The sequence below is a fragment of the Aphelocoma coerulescens genome, chromosome 30 (genome assembly GCF_041296385.1).
Source record: "Aphelocoma coerulescens isolate FSJ_1873_10779 chromosome 30, UR_Acoe_1.0, whole genome shotgun sequence".
NCBI classification, from domain to species: domain Eukaryota; kingdom Metazoa; phylum Chordata; class Aves; order Passeriformes; family Corvidae; genus Aphelocoma; species Aphelocoma coerulescens.
This window is the reverse complement of record NC_091043.1, coordinates 1,833,421-1,850,824: the sequence shown is the minus strand read 5'-3', so window position 1 is coordinate 1,850,824 and position 17,404 is coordinate 1,833,421. Positions and strand designations below refer to the sequence as shown.

The 17,404-nt window shown below is 55.7% G+C and overlaps 1 protein-coding gene and 1 pseudogene across 1 annotated transcript; both read right to left on the bottom strand.

Annotated features, from left to right (window-relative positions):
* Positions 1–9,765: 9,765 nt before the first annotated feature.
* On the bottom strand, positions 9,766–12,800 carry LOC138100147 (N-acetylmuramoyl-L-alanine amidase-like). The gene is given in 6 exon segments (XM_068997872.1): positions 9,766–10,126; positions 10,193–10,525; positions 10,813–11,023; positions 11,614–12,318; positions 12,321–12,470; positions 12,749–12,800. Coding segments are annotated over 6 exon segments (1,812 nt in total).
* Positions 12,801–13,688: 888 nt separating this feature from the next.
* LOC138100236 (zinc finger protein 420-like) lies at positions 13,689–17,091 on the bottom strand (annotated as a pseudogene).
* Positions 17,092–17,404: the final 313 nt, after the last annotated feature.

Genomic DNA, 17,404 nt, shown 5'->3' with positions numbered 1-17,404 from the left:
GATTCAGTTAAGTGGGTGTAAGTTACATGCTGAGCAGCTGATGCCACAGAAAAGGTTCTAAAGAAAGAGGCCGTGCTGGAATTGCCTTTTCTTTTGCAGCCTATCAGTTGCACAGCCCACGGCGAAAGGATTCCTCCTCCTTCCCTGCTACATGCAGGATCACATTCCTTTATGTCTCCAAGAGGCAGGATGCACAGCGAAGCTCTTGCACCGACTGCTCGCACACGACTGGGGCCGCGCCAGCGAAGCGCTTGGCTTTTTCCTGGGCACTGTCAGCGCTCATCGAAACAACCACACGATAGCGCTGCTGACTTGCAGAAGAAGGAACCACTCCGCGCCCAGCTCGAAACCAGGCCCAAGGGCAGAGGCAACTTGGAAACTTCCCTGCTCTCAAATCAACGGTGTCAGGACAAAAAGATTTCCCTAATCTTCCCCTTGCAAGTGCAGACTCTTCTTTGCACCCACACTCCAAGAGCAAGATGAACTCCTTTGCCCTAACAAATCTTTTCCCTCTCACAGAGACCAGCCATCAACTTGAAACCATCTGGCAAAAGCAGAGCTCACAAAAGGGCCAGCTGAGAAAGCTCTTGCTGCCTACAACTTCAACTGCACCCCTCAAAGCAGCAGCACACACGCTGCTCTCGGCACTTTCCTTCTCAGCTCTACGCACCATCCTAAGCCTTGCCTCTCCCACACTCAGGATCCAAAGACAACGGCACCAGGGACTGCTCACACACTAAAGGCACCAGGACAAAAGGCTCACCAGCTTGGCCTTTGCATTCCCGCTGACAGCTCCACAGCTTGAACCCAGAGAACTGCCTGCTGCCAACAGCCTTTCCAATCACTCTGAGCACCTCATGACAAGGAGTGTGGGGAATGAATCTCCAGCAGCCTCCTGCCCCAGGCTGTCCCCCGGGAGCAGCCCTGCTCCAGGCCGTGACTGCCACCTGCACAGCCAAAGGACCCGGAGCCGGTGTTACACACCACGGCTGTGCCTGGCACAGAGACACCAGTGGCCACACAAGTGGCCATGGCACTGTCCTCACCGTGTCCCTGCTGCTTCTCCCCCAGCCGCTGGCACCAACTCCCAGCCACCCACTCCTAAAGCCACGGGCCCACTGGGACACTGCGGGGGCTCGTGGAAGCCAGCGGCCATTGTGACACAGCGGGGCTGCACAGAGCCCACGGTGCTTTGTGACCCGTGGCTCCCAGGAGAGCCTTTGTGATGCTGGGGAACTACAAGGAAGCCTGGCTCCTCTGTGACACCACCACAGAAGCTCAGGGGAGCCCTGGAGACCGTGCTGATGCTATGGAACCTGATGCAACCCTGCCTCCACTGTGACACCACAGAAGCTCGGGGAGCTCTGCAGACCGTGGGGATGCTGGGGAAGCTGACGGAACCCTGGGCACCACAGTGACGCTATGGAACCTGGTGGAACCGAGGGGCCACAGTGACACTGTGGGGCCTTTTGGAAGCAACAGGACCCTGGTGGGAAGCCACGGGATGATTAATCCTGCACAAACCTGCTCCAGGTGGGCTCCTCTCTCCCGGCTTCCACAGGTGCTGCTAGGATCCCACTCCGGCACTGGCTTGGCACGGGCTCACGGCTTCCTTTGGCAATGGCTCTGCTCCAGGATGGCATGCTGCAGAGAATGCAGGTAGATTTTGTGCTCACTCCTGGCATGCAGCTGGACAATAAAGCCTGATCCAGCCCCCCCTCAGCATATGTCCGGCTCTGGCATTGGGGCGGGGCAACTTTGGGAGCAGCCCCAGCCCTGCTCCTGCTCCCGGCTGGGCACCCAGCTGCTGGGACACAGGTGTGTCCTGATGCCACCGTCTACTCCTTTGAGAAGGGGAGGACAGAGTGCATCAGGGAGTTTGGTGTGGCTTACATGCGGCAAGGAGAAGGTGCAGCCCCGAACTGGCTTTCACTTCTAGAACCTTTTGCTATTGCGGGAGCAGCTGCTGGAGCTTTTCAACCGAGCTGCAAGAGTGAAAAGTGTGATGGCATGTCTATCTGAGAAGGAAGGTTCGGTGCCGCAGCCTGTTGTGCGCAATTCAAATGCTGCTTATAGAAGGGGTACTTTAAAAACACCCTCTGTTTAGACGTGTGCTTCTGGGTGAGCTACACAGGATTGGATTCTGCAATACTGAATCGGTAGGTAAGTGCTTATCTCCATGTTTCTTGATGGAGTCTAACGGGTGAGAGCTCCTTTCTGAATCGGCACGTGTGAAGGCGGTGCCAGGTCTGGGGGATTTTGTTCAGGTCTCAGCTGGCATTATGGACACCATGTGAGAATGTCTTTACACATCCTCCTGGTTATTGGCCAGCCTCTGCTTTGTGCTGCAAAAACAGCGTCTCCTGTCCAGTATGACTTAATTTACAGTGCAACCATTCACCTAATCGGTACCAATGCTGTGAGTCCTGTAATTCATCAATTTTTATTTTCTTGGCTTTTGTTAGCTGATCTACCTTGTTACTGCAATAAGTTTGTAAGGGTTGGTCATTTGCCTGGGCTTGAACCCAGCCTATCTGGATGTGTCGGGACTGAGCCTGTAGTAACAACCATTTCCAATCTTCCTTCTCCTGCCAATCTAATGCTTCCCACTGACACAACCACTGTGTGGCACCTGCCCATACGACATATGAATCAGCATATAACATTCTCACATTTTCTTTTACTGCCAGTGATACAGCATTTGATTCTCCTACCTGTGCACTTCCCAATCCTTCTTCTATCACTTATATTCCTGTTGCAGTATCTAAAGCCACTGCTCTGTATTTCCATTTACCATTAACGCGTTTGGCTGAGGCATCAGTAAAACAGCCACCTTTTACTTTGAAATTTGAGGTGAAGGCAGGGGCATCCAATATAGGGCTAGGTTTGTATGGTTGTTGCAGAGCTAACATGTCTGGAGTTAGAGTTATCTGCAGTTCTGTAGGCTTTGTTGGCCCCTCAGAAACATCCATTTGGTCTGATATCTCTGAAAGGCTCGCATGCCACTTGTGAGCTGTGGCTCTCTGAGCTATGCCCGAGATGAGCCTTTCTTAACACTGGTTAACAAATTGAAATGTCCTTGGATTTTCACAGGCTGCTGCTGATTTTTACTCCATGTTTGAGGGCTCTGGTCAGAGATAATAATCCCTTTTCCCAATCAGTGTACCTCTTTTTGGTGTTTCTTAGTGCTGTGGAAGTAAACCCCAGGGGCTGTTGTGGCCTGTGTGGTCCCTTTTGGGACAAATGACAGTAAGTTCTGTGCTCAGTAAAACCCCACTCAGCTATTATAGGATGACTGGGGTGAACTGGCCCAAGTGATTGCTATGTTTTCAATTCTTCTATTAGTGTTTGCAAAGCCTCGTTGTGGTTATCAAGCCACTCCCACTTTCATGTTTCCTCATTAGTGTGTATAAGGGTCTTTATTATTTAGAGATGCTATTCTAGAAAACCCAGGGACATGATTTCTCCAGTATCCCAGAATGCCCATGATTTGCTGCAGTTCCTTTATTGTTGTGAGGGTAGGTTTAGCATCCAATTTTGTGATGGTTTCATCTGGAATCACAGCTTGGCCTGCAACCCACCAAGTGCCTAAGAATTTAACTTCTTTAGAGGCTCCCTGACACTTGGCTGAGGGCACTTCTCTCCCCTCCTCACTCAATTTATTACAGAATCACAGAATCACAGAATAACAAGTTTGAAAGAGACCTCCAAGATCATCTAGTCCAACCCATGTCCTAACACCTCAACTAGACTATGCCACCAAGTGCCTTGTCCAGTCTTTTTTTAAACACACCCAGAGATGGTGACTCTACCACCTCCCTGGGCAGATCATTCCAGTACTTTATTATTCTTTCTGTGAAAAACTTTTTCCTAATATCCAACCTATACCTTCCTTGATGCAGCTTGAGACAGTGTCCTCTTGTTCTGTCAGTTGCTGCCTGGTGGAAAAGACCAACCCCCGCCTGTCTACAGCCTCCTTTCAGGGAGTTGTAGAGAGCAATAAGGTCACCTCTAAGTGTCCTTTTCTCCAGGCTAAACAACCCCATCTCCCTCAGTCGTTGCTCACAGGGCTTGTGCTCCAAGCCCCTCACCAACCTTGTTGCCCTCCTCTGGACACGTTCAAGCATCTCAACGTCCTTCCTAAACTGAGGGGCCCAGAACTGGACACAGCACTCAAGATGTGGCCTCACCCATGCCCAGTACAGGGGAAGAATGACCTCCCTGCTCCTGCTGGCCACACAATTCCTAATTCAGGACAGGATGCCGTTGGCCTTCTTGGCCACCAAGGCACACTGCTGGCTCATGTTCAGCCGGCTATCGACCAGCACCCCCAGGTCCCTTTCTGCCCGGGCACTGTCCAGCCACACCGTCCCCAGCCTGTAACGTTGTTGGGGATTTTTGTGGCCAAAATGCAGAACTCAGCACTTAGACTTATTAAACTTCATCCTGTTGGACTCTGCCCATCCATCCAATCGATCCAAGTCTCTTTGCAGAGCCCTGCTTCCTTCCAATAGATCGACACGAGCTCCCAGCTTAGTGTCATCTGCAAATTTACTAATGAAGGACTCAATACCCTCATCCATGCCATCAATAAAGATATTGAACAGAACTGGTCCCAGTACAGATCCCTGAGGGACACCACTGGTGACTGGCTGCCAGCTGGATGCAGCACCATTCACCATCACTCTCTGGGCTCGACCATCCAGCCAGTTCCTGACCCAGCAAAGAGTGCTTCTGTCCAAGCCATGGGCTACCAGCTTTTCCAGGATATGCTATGGGAGACAGTGTCAAAGGCATATGTCCTGTGCTGCAAGCCTTACAGCACTCTCTTCCTCCCTCCCTGCCAACACATCAGCAGTGTATTGGTAAAGCTGCACTCCTTCCTTAATTTTTATTTGTTGAAGGAGTTCGGCTGACACATCCTGAGCAATGCTTGGTGAGTGCTTACGCCCCTGGGGTAGGCGGTTGAATGTGTGAATGTGTGAATGTGTTCCTTCCCAAGTGAATGCAAATTGTGTTGATCTTCCTCCCAAACTGGCACCATAAAAACATGTCCTTTACATCTAACACTGCCATCCACTTCTGTGCGGGGGCAAAGTGAAGCCGTGAGATTTGCAATGTTTGGCACAGCTGCAGTCAAGGGTCCCGTGTTTGCGTTAAGTCTCCGATAATCAACTGTCAAATGCCAGCTCCCATCTGGTTCTTGCACCAGCCAGACAGGGGAGTTGAATGCAGAGCGTATTCTAAATATGATGTCTCTCTGCTCGAAGTTTTTTATTACTTCATTTATCCCTTGTTTGGCTGCAGGGGGTATGGGTATTGTTTGACATTAGTTACAGCAGAAGCAAGCAATATTGGAGCCAGTCTTAGGAAGTTCATTTTTTTATTTTTCCCAAAAAGATTACTGTGTGAGGTTGAGGCAGAGCCAAAAGAGCACACATCTCCATTTCGTAACTGCCAATTTTTTCCTTGAAGGATATGATATCCTAAAATGTTTTCTTCATGATCAGCTGTTGCAAACATATGTGAAGTCATCTGTTTTTCCCCAGGCAACCATAAACAGACTTTAGCAATATAAGCTATAGTACTGTTTCCATTAAAACCAGTCAAATGAATCTTTTTCTTTTTAAAACTTAGGGTCAATTTTCCGGCTTCTGTGAGAGTGACTGAAGAAATTTGGGCTCCTGTGTCAATACGGAATTTCAAAGGACTCCTCTTATGTCCCACTGGCAATTATAGGTAAGGGCTGATCTCGTCAGGAATGCATTGATATGCGGCTAAGCGCTGGGCCAGCTGCCCCCTAGGCTTCCCGGCGCTGATCAGGTTTCCTGTGTTGCCGAAGGCTTGGCACCGATCCTTTTTTCCTGTGAAGTGTTTGTGTTACCTGCTGCCTGTCCCTTGGCTTTTTCTGTAGCTTGAATTAACTCTGCTATCGCAGTGTTAGGCTGCTTTCTTGGGGCACACTTGGGTATCCCCAGGGCTGTAGAAGTCCTCCACAGTTCATTCCTTTTCTCTCTATGGGGGTTACTTTAGCCAGGGTTTCCCCTTTCTCTGGTGAATTGTTTTTAACAACTCTCATGCACTGTTCGGGGACCTTCCGCATTTCAGCACTTGAATCCTTCTCCTGGGTGTCCCAACCTATTTCTTTGGCATGGGCTACTATTTCATGTGAAAAATCTCCCCAGGCCAGAATTGGTCTCCGTGGGGCTTGTGGATTGCGTAGGCCTCTGTTGTAGGCTACGTTGTTCTGGGTTTCATTTCGTTTCCCCACCAAAAATTTTTAAATACAGCTGGGGCCCCTCTAATCAGAGGTCTCGTTCTCTCGGGGTCTGTTCCTGCAGAGAGTGGAATGTTCCTGTTTGTGCCATCATGCGTTGCTTGTATGCAGGCAGCTTTGGTTACCGTGGTAGTAACATCATCTGATGAGTGCAGAATTGAGGCTGGTTCCCTCCTTCCCACGTTATTCATTCCGCCTGCCCAGTGTGCAACTCTGCTTGTGACAGAGTGGGGTTCGTTAGGGGGTATGGCCCATTATGCAGAAATACGCCGGCTCCCCAAAACCCGTAACTTTCTGTCCCATCTAACAATAGAGACAAACTCTCCATAAATACTCAGTTTCAGTTTCTCCTGCTTTTTTTTTTGTACTTTTCTCAGAGGTTTACCAATTGCAGAGGATCAAAGGGGAATGTTTTGGTTGTGTTTCACCTCTGACCACCCTGTGGTCCTTCAGATATTTCAGTTTTTATTATAGGTTTCATTTTAAATTCTGGATCTTCTTCCTCTTTAAAAGATAGAAGTTCCATGCTTTCATCAAAATCCAATTCAATGTTTTCATTATAATTTTCATCAGAGCTTTCCCAAATATCACTGTCCCAATCTTCAGGTGACATTATTAATTTTTGGATTTTTCTAACATCCACAGCTTTGGGAGTATGTAATAATGTCAATTCCAATTTTTCCTCCAATATTTTTCTGGGTTTTTTTGGATTCTTTTAGCTCTTGTTTTACTTTGCTATATTGGCATTGCAAGGATAATTTTGCCAGTTTTAATGTCTGCATTTCATTCACCAGTTTATCATTTTCTTTTCTCATTTGTTCTCTCCATTCCCAAGCAGAGTCTAAGCACAGAACAAGGGCATGACAGATTTTTCCCTTTCCTTTCGAATCTTTCAGTGATCCCCGCTTTCCATTTATTTTCTGTTTAATTTTTCCTCACTGAGACAAATTATCTGTCAGCCAGGGATCATCAATTTCAACATGACCACTGTGCTTCCATAAATAGTCTGCTAAGTCTTTAGTCTGATTTTTTGAATCATTTGCCATCATCCTGCTTCGACTATGCCAAAGTATTATTAATGGGTGATGCAGGTTGAAATAAGTCCCTGCCTTTTCCCCAGGCCTCTGGCAGCAGGCAGTCGAGTTATGGAGGTGGCCAGCACCCCAAGACCCACTCTCATTCGTAAGTTCTTTAATAATGGCTGTTTCAGTCTAATATAGAAGGAATTATTTATTTAATAGACACAAAACTAACAGGCATAAGAATTAAAACGGATTATTACTACACAGGAATAAGACAAAAAAAGGACAACTAGTATTATACCCACTGGGTTAAAGGTACCATTAATTTTACAGCTAGCAAAGAAATGGGATAGGTTAGGATTCAATGTATCTTACCACCAAATTGTTGAAGGGGCACACATCGAAATCTTTTCCCTCAATTTCCGGAAAAATAACGGCGATGTTGCACCCAAGCTTTGGGGACAAATCATCTCATTCCCAAGGAGTGTGTAAGAGACTTCTGCCTCTGTGACAAACTGTAGTACTTTTAAAGTGTAGAAACAGGCCTTTTGGTCACCCACATTTTCTATCTCTTCCCACGTCTGTGAAGCTTCAGACCTTTTGGTGCCAGGAGATGATACCCGCTGGGCCTTGCCAGCCTGGCTTACCTCTCCTACCTGCCCTGCCACAAAGCTCTAGACACAAATGTCAGGGGCAAACTCTCTGGCACTGGCTTTGGACCTCAGAGCTGGCAAAGCCAGGCCTTGCAGGGAGCTGTGGGACTGCCCAGCCCTGGCTGTTTCCCAGAGAGGGCTGCCTTAGCACAGGGGCTCCGTCTCAGCAGGCAAGGAAAGCTGCAGCATGTGGGGAATGAATCCTGGCAGCCTCCTGCCCCAGGCTGTCCCCCGGGAGCAGCCCTGCTCCAGGCCGTGACTGCCACCTGCACAGCCAAAGGACCCAGAGCCGGTGTTACACACCACGGCTGTGCCTGGCACAGAGACACCAGTGGCCACACAAGTGGCCATGGCACTGTCCACACACAGTCCCTGCTGCTTCTCCCCCAGCCGCTGGCACCAACTCCCAGCCACCCACTCCTAAAGCCACGGGGCCCACTGGGACACTGCGGGGGCTCGTGGAAGCCAGCGGCCATTGTGACACAGCGGGGCTGCACAGAGCCCACGGTGCTTTGTGACCCGTGGCTCCCAGGAGAGCCTTTGTGATGCTGGGGAACTACAAGGAAGCCTGGCTCCTCTGTGACACCACCACAGAAGCTCAGGGGAGCCCTGGAGACCGTGCTGATGCTATGGAACCTCATGCAACCCTGCCTCCTCTGTGACACCACAGAAGCTCTTGGAGCCCTGGAGACCGTGGTGATGCTATGGAACCTGATGCAACCCTGCCTCCTCTGTGACACCACAGAACCTCTGGGAGCCCTGGAGACCGTGCTGATGCTATGGAACCTGATGCAACCCTGCCTCCACTGTGACACCACAGAAGCTCAGGGAGCCCTGGAGACCCTTGAGAGGGGATAATCAATAGTTAACGGATGTAAGCACGAGTTAACTATTAAGAGTCAGCAAATGTTAATCACAAGCCTAAGAAGCAAGATGCACCTTTTCAAGGTAAGAGAAACAGAACCTGATGAAGCCAGCCCAGAAACTGCTGAACCAGCCAGCGAAGGACTGCACATGCTCCAGAGAGAAAGGTGAAAAGTGCATTGTGACGAAGCCTACTGATCTTCATCAGAAAGACCAACGAGGAAGAAGAGGAGCCTTCCTCAGTGCGACCACCAAGGTACACGGCAAATGCAGGCACCTATGCTAATGACATTAATGACTTCCGAGAAGTAATTTGTGTAACCACGCCTATCCCAAGGAATGTGATGAATATTCATGAATGAAACCATATCCTGTGCTCTGTGTCTGTGTTAGGAGGAGCGATCCCCCGCGCACCCGGCGCCGAATAAAGCAAACACCCTCTTCTCTGACTGTCTCTGAAGCGTCTATAGGCCCGGTTTGCAGCGATTCACCCTTTGTGACGCTATGGAACCTGGTGGAACCGAGGGGCCACAGTGACACTGTGGGGCCTTTTGGAAGCAACGACACCCTGGTGGGAAGCCACGGGATGATTAATCCTGGCAGGAACCTGCTCCAGGTGGGCTCCTCTCTCCCGGCTTCCACAGGTGCTGCTAGGATCCCACTCCGGCACTGGCTTGTCACGGGCTCACGGCTTCCTTTGGCAATGGCTCTGCTCCAGGATGGCATGCTGCAGAGAATGCAGGTAGATTTTGTGCTCACTCCTGGCATGCAGCTGGACAATAAAGCCTGATCCAGCCCCCCCTCAGCCCATGACCGGCTGTGGCATTGGGGCAGGGACACTTTGGGAGCAGCCCCAGCCCTGCTCCTGGTGCTGGCTCGGCATGCAGTCCCTCTCGATGTCCTCTCCCAGCACCTCAAAGCCACCTCCAGCCCGTGCCTCAGTTTCCCCCTACTCTGCAGGGACCACCCGGAGCTCATGTTCTGGAATTGGGTTTATTTTGGGGGAGGTTGGGGCTACTGGGATGGGCTGCTGGGCCAGTGGGGTGGGCCAGGATGTGGCCAGGCTGGTGGTCATCTGGGCTGAGGGCTTGCCAGGCTGGGGGGCTGCAGGGCCAGGGGCCATCCAGAGCAGAGTCCAGCTGAGATCCATGGGTTTGGTGTCCATCCAGACCAGGGTCCAGCTGGGATCCATCAGACCAACATCTGCTGGACCAGTGTCCATCCACACTGGGCTGGTGTCCATCTGGACCAGCGTCCAACCTCTCCTGCCCCTGTCCAGCTCAGCCCAGCCCAGCCAGTGCCACTCCTCACTGCAGAGTGGACAAGACCCATGGTCAGTCCCAAGATGACCCCAAACCCCATCCCACCCACCCCACCGGTCACCCACCCCGAGCCCCAGGGCCACCGGTGTCCCCTGGAAGCCGGGCCAGCTCTGGATCTCCTGGAAGAGGGCGTTGCCGGGGCAGTCGGTGTGGCCGAGCTGGCAGTGGCCACGCAGGGTGAAGTCCGGCTGGACGTGGCCGGAGTGGACGGCGCAGGGCAGGAGCTGGTCCCGCACCAGGGCCAGGGTGTCGGGGTCCAGCAGGGTGGCCGTGAAGTCACCAACAATGCCAACGCAGAAGCCTTTGGTGTTGTAGCCCTTGGTGTGGGCATCCACCCAGTGCCACCCCTGGCCCTCGTACAGGTACCTGTCCGAGCCCACCACGAAGCTGCGAGGACATGACGGGGACAGTGAGGGGGCAGTGAGGGGACAGTGAGGGTGGGGACAGTGGGGGACAGTGGTGGGGGCCATGGGTGGACAGTGGTGGGGACAGTGGGGGACAGTGGAGGGACAGTGATGGGGACCAGGGAGGGTGATGGAGACCGATGGGGGTGACAGGGACTGTGAGGGGTGACAATGGGGGTGGCAGTGCCCACAGGGGGACAATGGCCAGCCCCACGGGGGGGTGCCAGGGCTCCATGGGAGGTGACAGGAACCAGAGGAGGTGACGGTGACCTGTAGCCAATGTCATCCCAGCCGCGGGTGTCCTGCTGGAAGCGCTGCATGTCCCTCATGGCGCTGGCACAGGCACCGAAGGTCCGGCAGGGCCGCACCGGCTCCAGGGTGTGGTGCAGGAACACCGAGCCCAGCGGGGGCCGCAGCGGGGACGGGGTGCCCTGGTAGGGACGGGCCCCCCACAGGCAGCGGGGCACGATGGCCGGGCACTCTGCCGGGACAATGGGATGGAGGTGTCCCCTGAGACCTTGGGGACATGGGGGGACAAGGAACTCCTTGGGGACATGGTAAGGGTCCATGTGGGGACGAGAAGCTCCTTGGGGACATGGTAAGGGTCCATGTGGGGACAAGGGGCTGGACAGGTCCTTGGGGGCACGGCAGTGTCCATGTGGGGACGGTGGCATTTGTCCGGCTGAAGGACCCTCCTGGGACTCATTGAGAGGACAGGGAGTGGCTGCTCAGGGGGTCCCTTGGCTGGGACATGGAGGTGCCCAGTGTCCAGCGGACACAGTGGTGGCCATCCAGAGGACATGGGTGGCCAGTGTCCAGCAGACACAGTGGTGCCCATCCAGGAGACACAATAGTGGCCACCCAAGGGACGTGGTGGTGGCCCCTTCCACACCCTCTCCCCCCCTTTGGTGGGTGACAACCCCCATTTGTGCAGTGACAACTGCCATTTGGGAGGTGACAACCCCCTTTCGGGGTGACAACCCCATTCAGGGGGTGACACCCCTGTCTGGGAGGTGACAACCCCGTTTAGGGGGTGCCACCCCCACTCAGGAGCTGCCACCCCACCCGTACCCACGTAGCGCTCGCTGAACTCCCGCGTCGCCCAACGAGCCACGGCCGCCACCTGCTGTGTCCCCACGTCCCTCAGCAGCTCCAGGATGGGCGACAGCGTCCTCAGCAGCCCCAAAACCGCCGCCACCTCCTTCTCCAGCTGTTCCTGTCCCACCAGCGCCCCAAAATCCCGGCGCCGGTTACTGCTGGGGGGTCTCCCTGCTTCTGAGCCATTCCTGGTCCTGTAGTAGCCCCGGAGCTGTTCGGCCACTGGGAGGGGTCCCCGGGCCAGCTGCACGCCCAGGACCACCCCATCCAGGGCCCCGATGGCAACAGGGTCGGGGACAGGAGACTGGGGACCCCTCAAGGTGTGATTTTGGGGCTTCTCCACATCGTCCCAGCAGCCATCAGGTCCCAGTGCACTGGCGTTGTTGTCACCCCCCCGCGCCAGCAGGAAGCATGTCCCCAAAGCCTCGGCGATGGTGACAGCCAAGAGGGGGTCAGCAGGCGGGTCCAGGGTGGGGAGGGGTCGCCCAAACCCCCCGGATCTCAGCCCCACCTCGATGCAGGACAGGAGGAGACTGAGGGCCACCGTGGAGCCGTCAGGGGCCAGCACCGCCCCAAGCTCCGGTGTCACCGGCTTGTGGCAGAGGAGCTTGGTCAGGAGCTGCCAATGGCCCGCGGTGACAACCGGGGGGTGTTCAGGGGTCCCAAAGGGCTCACCAGCACTGCCCGGCAGCCCGGGGTGCTGCAGACTCCCAGCCCCCTCCCCAAGGTCACAGCAGTGCCGGGGGAGCCACCCCAGGCCGAGGACTTGAGAGCATCCAGAATGTCGAGCAGCGAGTCCATGTGGCATGGGGGGACAGCGGGGGACACACCTGGGGGGACAGCGGCTGGGAGGTGAGGAGAGTTAAGGGGTCAGAGGGGGTTGATGGGGGGATGCACCCAAAAATGTGCCAAAAGCAAGGGGAGGGCACCTAAAATGGGGGGAAAGGATACAAAATAGGGGAAAGGACCCAAAAGAGAGGGAAAGGATCCAAAATAAGGGAAAAGGACCCAAACCAGAGGGAAAGGACCCAAAAGAGGGGGAAAGGACACAAATCAGAGGGAAAGGACCCAAAATAGGTCCTGGCGTCCTGCCGTGGCGTGTCCCTACCTGTGCTGGGGTGGGCACAGATGCTCAGCACCAGGAGCAGCCATGAGAACATCCTGCGGGACAAGGGGATACTCTGAGGGACACGGGGACACCCTGAGGGACACAGAAATGTCCTGCGGGACATGGGGACACCTTGAGGGATGTGGGGACCTCCTGCAGGATATGGTCCCAGGACCTCGGGGACTTTGGCCCTGCAGGGGGAAAGGGACAAGGACGTAGGGGGAGGGGCAGGGACACACGGAAGGGGATGGGGACACACGGACGGGGACAGGGACAGCAACACATGGAGGGGAAGGGACATGAAGCTACCAGGACACACATCAGGGGGACAATGTCACCGCACCTGTGGGGATGCTGCCACCAGGATGTGTCCGGTGACATCCAGCATGGGGCCACGTGACCCCGCGGGTGACACTGAACCTTGCCCTGTCCCCAGGCTGAGGTCCCCTGGGCACAGTGGCCCTGGGCACCTCTGCGCTGGCCCTGCCGCCATGGTGGCTCTGGGACACCCTGGTGTCTGTCACCCGCTTCTGGGCCACATCTCACCAGCTGAACAAGTGCCCCCGTCACCCACCCTGCTGGGTGGTGACATTCAGCTGGGACACCGCGGTGGTGACAGCGGGGACGTGGTGGCAGGAACCGCATTGGGCAGTGCTTCGCCGTGGCCGAGACGATGATGGTGGCACCATGGTGGCACCAGCGCTGTCCCAGTTTGTGTCCCCATCCATTTCCATGTACCCCCATGCCTGTCTCCCCCCACGGCTGTGTCCCCCCATGTCCCAGCCCATGGCCATGTCCCCATCCATGTCCCTCCATGTCTCCACCCTTGTCCAAGTCCCCATCCATGTCCCCCCATGTCCCCACCCTTGGCCATGTCCCTCCAAGTCCCCCCCCCATGGACATGTCCCCATCCATGTCCCCCCATGTCCCCATCCACGTCTTAGTTCAACATCTTTATTTTTACCCCAATTTCAGGTGTTTCGAACGGATGAACAGAAAACAAAAGAAAATCAAGGCCAAAACAAAAGCATTTTCCTGTCTGTGCCAGCTGAGCATCCACGTGGTTGGGTAGGTGGGAAGAACACTTTTTGGAAGGGTTTCCATGCCATTGTCTCCAAAATCGTGGGTTTTACCCCAGTCAATCCCCATATGGCTGTGGAAGACGCCCGTGGGCCGGAGAGAATGAAAACAATGGATTTAGGTTGGATCACCAGCACCATGGATCTCTGGGGCTCTGCCCAACGGGGGTCACTGGGGATCATTCAATGCCGATCCTTCCACGGGGGATGGGGTTGGAGCAGCCTACAAAGCTCTTCCTGCACTTGGGGCACTTGCAGGGCTGCCCTTAGCGGTGCCTCCGTTGGTGTCGGGTCAAGCTCTTGGAGAAGCTCTTCCCACACTCGGGACACTCATAGGGCCTCTCCCCGGTGTGGATCCTCTGGTGCTGGATCAGGTCAGATCTCTCCCAGAAGCTCTTCCCACACTCCCCACACTCGTGGGGCCTCTCCCCAGTGTGGATGCACCAGTGGGTGATGAGGTAGGAGTTTTGCTTGAAGGCCTTCCCGCAGTCGGGGCAGCGGAAGGGCCTCTCAATCCTTGTGAATGCGCTGGTGTCTGAGGAGATGGGAGCTGGTCTGAAACCTCTTCCCACACTTGGGACACTCATACGGCCTCTCCCTGGTGTGGATGCGCCGGTGGGTGACGAGGGTGGATCTGTGCTTGAAGCCCTTCTTGCAGTCAGAGCAGCGGAAGGGCCTCTCCTCCATGTGAATGCGTTGGTGCAGGAGGAGATAGGTGCTGGTCTGAAACCTCTTCCCACACTCGGAACACTCGTAGGGCCTCTCCCCGGTGTGCATCCGCTGGTGGTCGAGGAGACTGGAACTCCTTGCAAACCTCTTCCCACACTCAGGACACTCGTAGGGCCTCTCCCCGCTGTGAATCCTCTGGTGGCTGATCAGGCCGGAGCTCTGGCTGAAGCTCTTCCCACACTCCCCACACTTGTAAGGCTTCTCCCCCGTGTGGACCCTCTGGTGGACAATCAGGTTGGAGCCCTGGATGAAGCTCTTCCCACACTCTTCACACTCATAAGGCTTCTCCCCTGTGTGGAGGCGCCGGTGGCTGACGAGGGTGGAGTTCCGTTTGAAGCCCTTCCCGCAGTCGGGGCAGCGGAAGGGCCTCTCCTCTCTGTGAGTCCGCTGGTGCACGAGGAGACTGGAGCTGCACTGAAACCTCTTCCCACACTCGGGACACTCGTAGGGCCGTTCCCCAGTGTGCGTCTGCTGGTGGAAGCGGAGATGGGAGCTGGTGTGAAACCTCTTCCTGCACTTCTCACACTCATAGGGCCTCTCCCCGGTGTGGATCCTCTGGTGCTGGATCAGGCGGGAGCCCTGGCTGAAGCACTTCCCACACTCGGGACACTCGTGGGGCCTCTTCCCGGTATGGATGTACTGGTGGACAACAAGGGTAGACTTCTGCTTGAAGCCCTTCCCACACTCGGGACACTCATAGGGCCTCTCCTCCGTGTGACTCCGCTGGTGCACAATGAGAGTTGAGCGGCTTGGAAACCTCTTCCCACACTCGGGACACTCATAGGGCCTCTCCCCAGTGTGCGTCCGCTGGTGCACAAGGAGATCGGATTTGGTCTGATACCTCTTCCCACACTCCCCACACTCGTAGGGCCTCTCCCCGGTGTGGATCCTCTGGTGCCGGCTCAGGTTGGAGCAGATGTTAAATCTCTTCCCACATTCCCCACACTCGTAGGGCTTCTCCCCAGTGTGGATTCTCTGGTGGACAGTCAGGTCCGAGCTACGCCTGAAGCTCTTCCCACACTCCCCACACTCATAAGGACGTTCTCCTGTGTGGATCCTCTGGTGGTCAATCAGATCAGAGCTTTCTCTGAAGTTCTTCCCACACTCCACACACTCGTAGGGCCGGTCCCCTGTGTGGATTCTCCAGTGGCGGATCAGACTGGAGCTTTGGCTGAAGCTTTTCTCACATTTGGAGCACTTGTGGGGCTTCTCCCCAGCAAGGGGCTGCTCATGGACCCTCAGCTCCGAGCTCCGGCCGGATCTCCGGCCGCCTTCCCGGCCCACCGAGGGTCCTTCCTCCTTGGAGCTCCTTGGGCTGCGTTTGCAGCCCCTCCTCGTGCGGGATCTCCGGGGCTTTTCCTCCCCATTGCATTCCTGCGCCGTGGAGCCGCTCAAAACGGCCTCTCCCACCAGGTTCTTCTGCGGGGATCTGTCCTCCCTGGGCTCTGAGCTCAGCTCCTTGTCTGGGGGAGGAAGGACAAGCAGAGGATGGCATTTGCCTCCGTGCCACAGGGAAGGGCAGGGAGATCCCCCCAGTCCGTCCCCGGCAGGACGGCGTCGGCAGCGGGGTTGTCCTGCAGCCGGGGCCGATGCTGGGCTGGGAGATGGAGCAGGACAGAGGGCAAAGGGCCACTGACTTCCTCCTCACCTGCCTGGGGCATCTCCCTCTTCCTCGCGGCCTCCTCCTCCTCCATCCGGCCTCGGGTTGGCGATGGCAAATCCTGCTCGGGGGAAAGCAAGGCCTGAGCGCCTTGGCTTTGCTGCTGCCCAAGCCCAAGCCCAGCTCCACAAGTCCCCGCCCCGTTCAGTGTCGGGGGCCCGGAGCCCGCTCATCTCCAGTCTCCCCCACCCCTCCAGGCTGCCGGGGGTCCCGCGCCTCCGGGATCGCCCCTTCGGCTCTCCACGGCTCCCGCCTTCCACCCCCCGGCTCTCCCGGGATCCCCAAAACCGATATCGCCCCCTCCCCTCCGGGACCGGGCAATCGCCACTTGGGACACCCCAAGATCCCACCCAAGGCGTATTTCCGGCTCAGCTTTGGGGTCCTGCAAGCTCCAAACATCGCCTGCCCAAAAAAAAAACCCTCCCGGAGAGCCTCGATGGATTTGGGGCGAGCTCCCCCTCCCCGCTCACCTCGGGATGCGGGGGGGCGATGCTGCCGGAGCCGGGGGAGCTGCGGGCGGGCGGGGGAACCGCGTGCTTCTGCGGCTGCTCCTCCTCTTCCTCCTCCTCCTTTTCCTGCTCCTCTTCTTCCTTTTTCTCCGCTCCTCCTCCTCCCTCCTCTTCCTCCCGCGGCTCCTCCGCTCCCGCCCCGGCCCGGGCAGCTTCCGACACCCCAAAGCAGCCGCGCTGTGTCCGGGGGGGTTGCCAAAGCGGCCCCGCCCCGCGCGGCACTGGGAGCGGTACTGGGAGCTCTGGGAGCGGTACTGGGAGGAGCGGGAAGGAACTGGGAGCACTGGGAGCGATACTGGGAGCACCGGGAAGGAACTGGGAGCACGATCCCTCCTCCCAGTACGGCTCTTACTGGGAACACTGGGAGGGAACTGGGAGGAATCGGGGACCCGAGGCGGCTGCAGCCGGCGCTGGGCGTGGCCAAGGCGGGGGCGGGGTTATGGAAATTTAAGAGCGAACGCGCGCGGTGATTGGTGGCGGGGGCGGGATTATGCAAATAAAGAGGCAGTATTAGTGGTTATTGTGGGGAATGTGGGCGGGGTTATGCAAATAAGAAGGCGGTATCCGTGTTTTGTGTGGGGGTGTGGGCGGGGCTATGCAAATAACAGCGCTTTTCGCGCGGTTCTCGGGGGAACCTTCCTGAGCCTCCTCCTGGATGCGCCGAGGACTTGGGGACCCC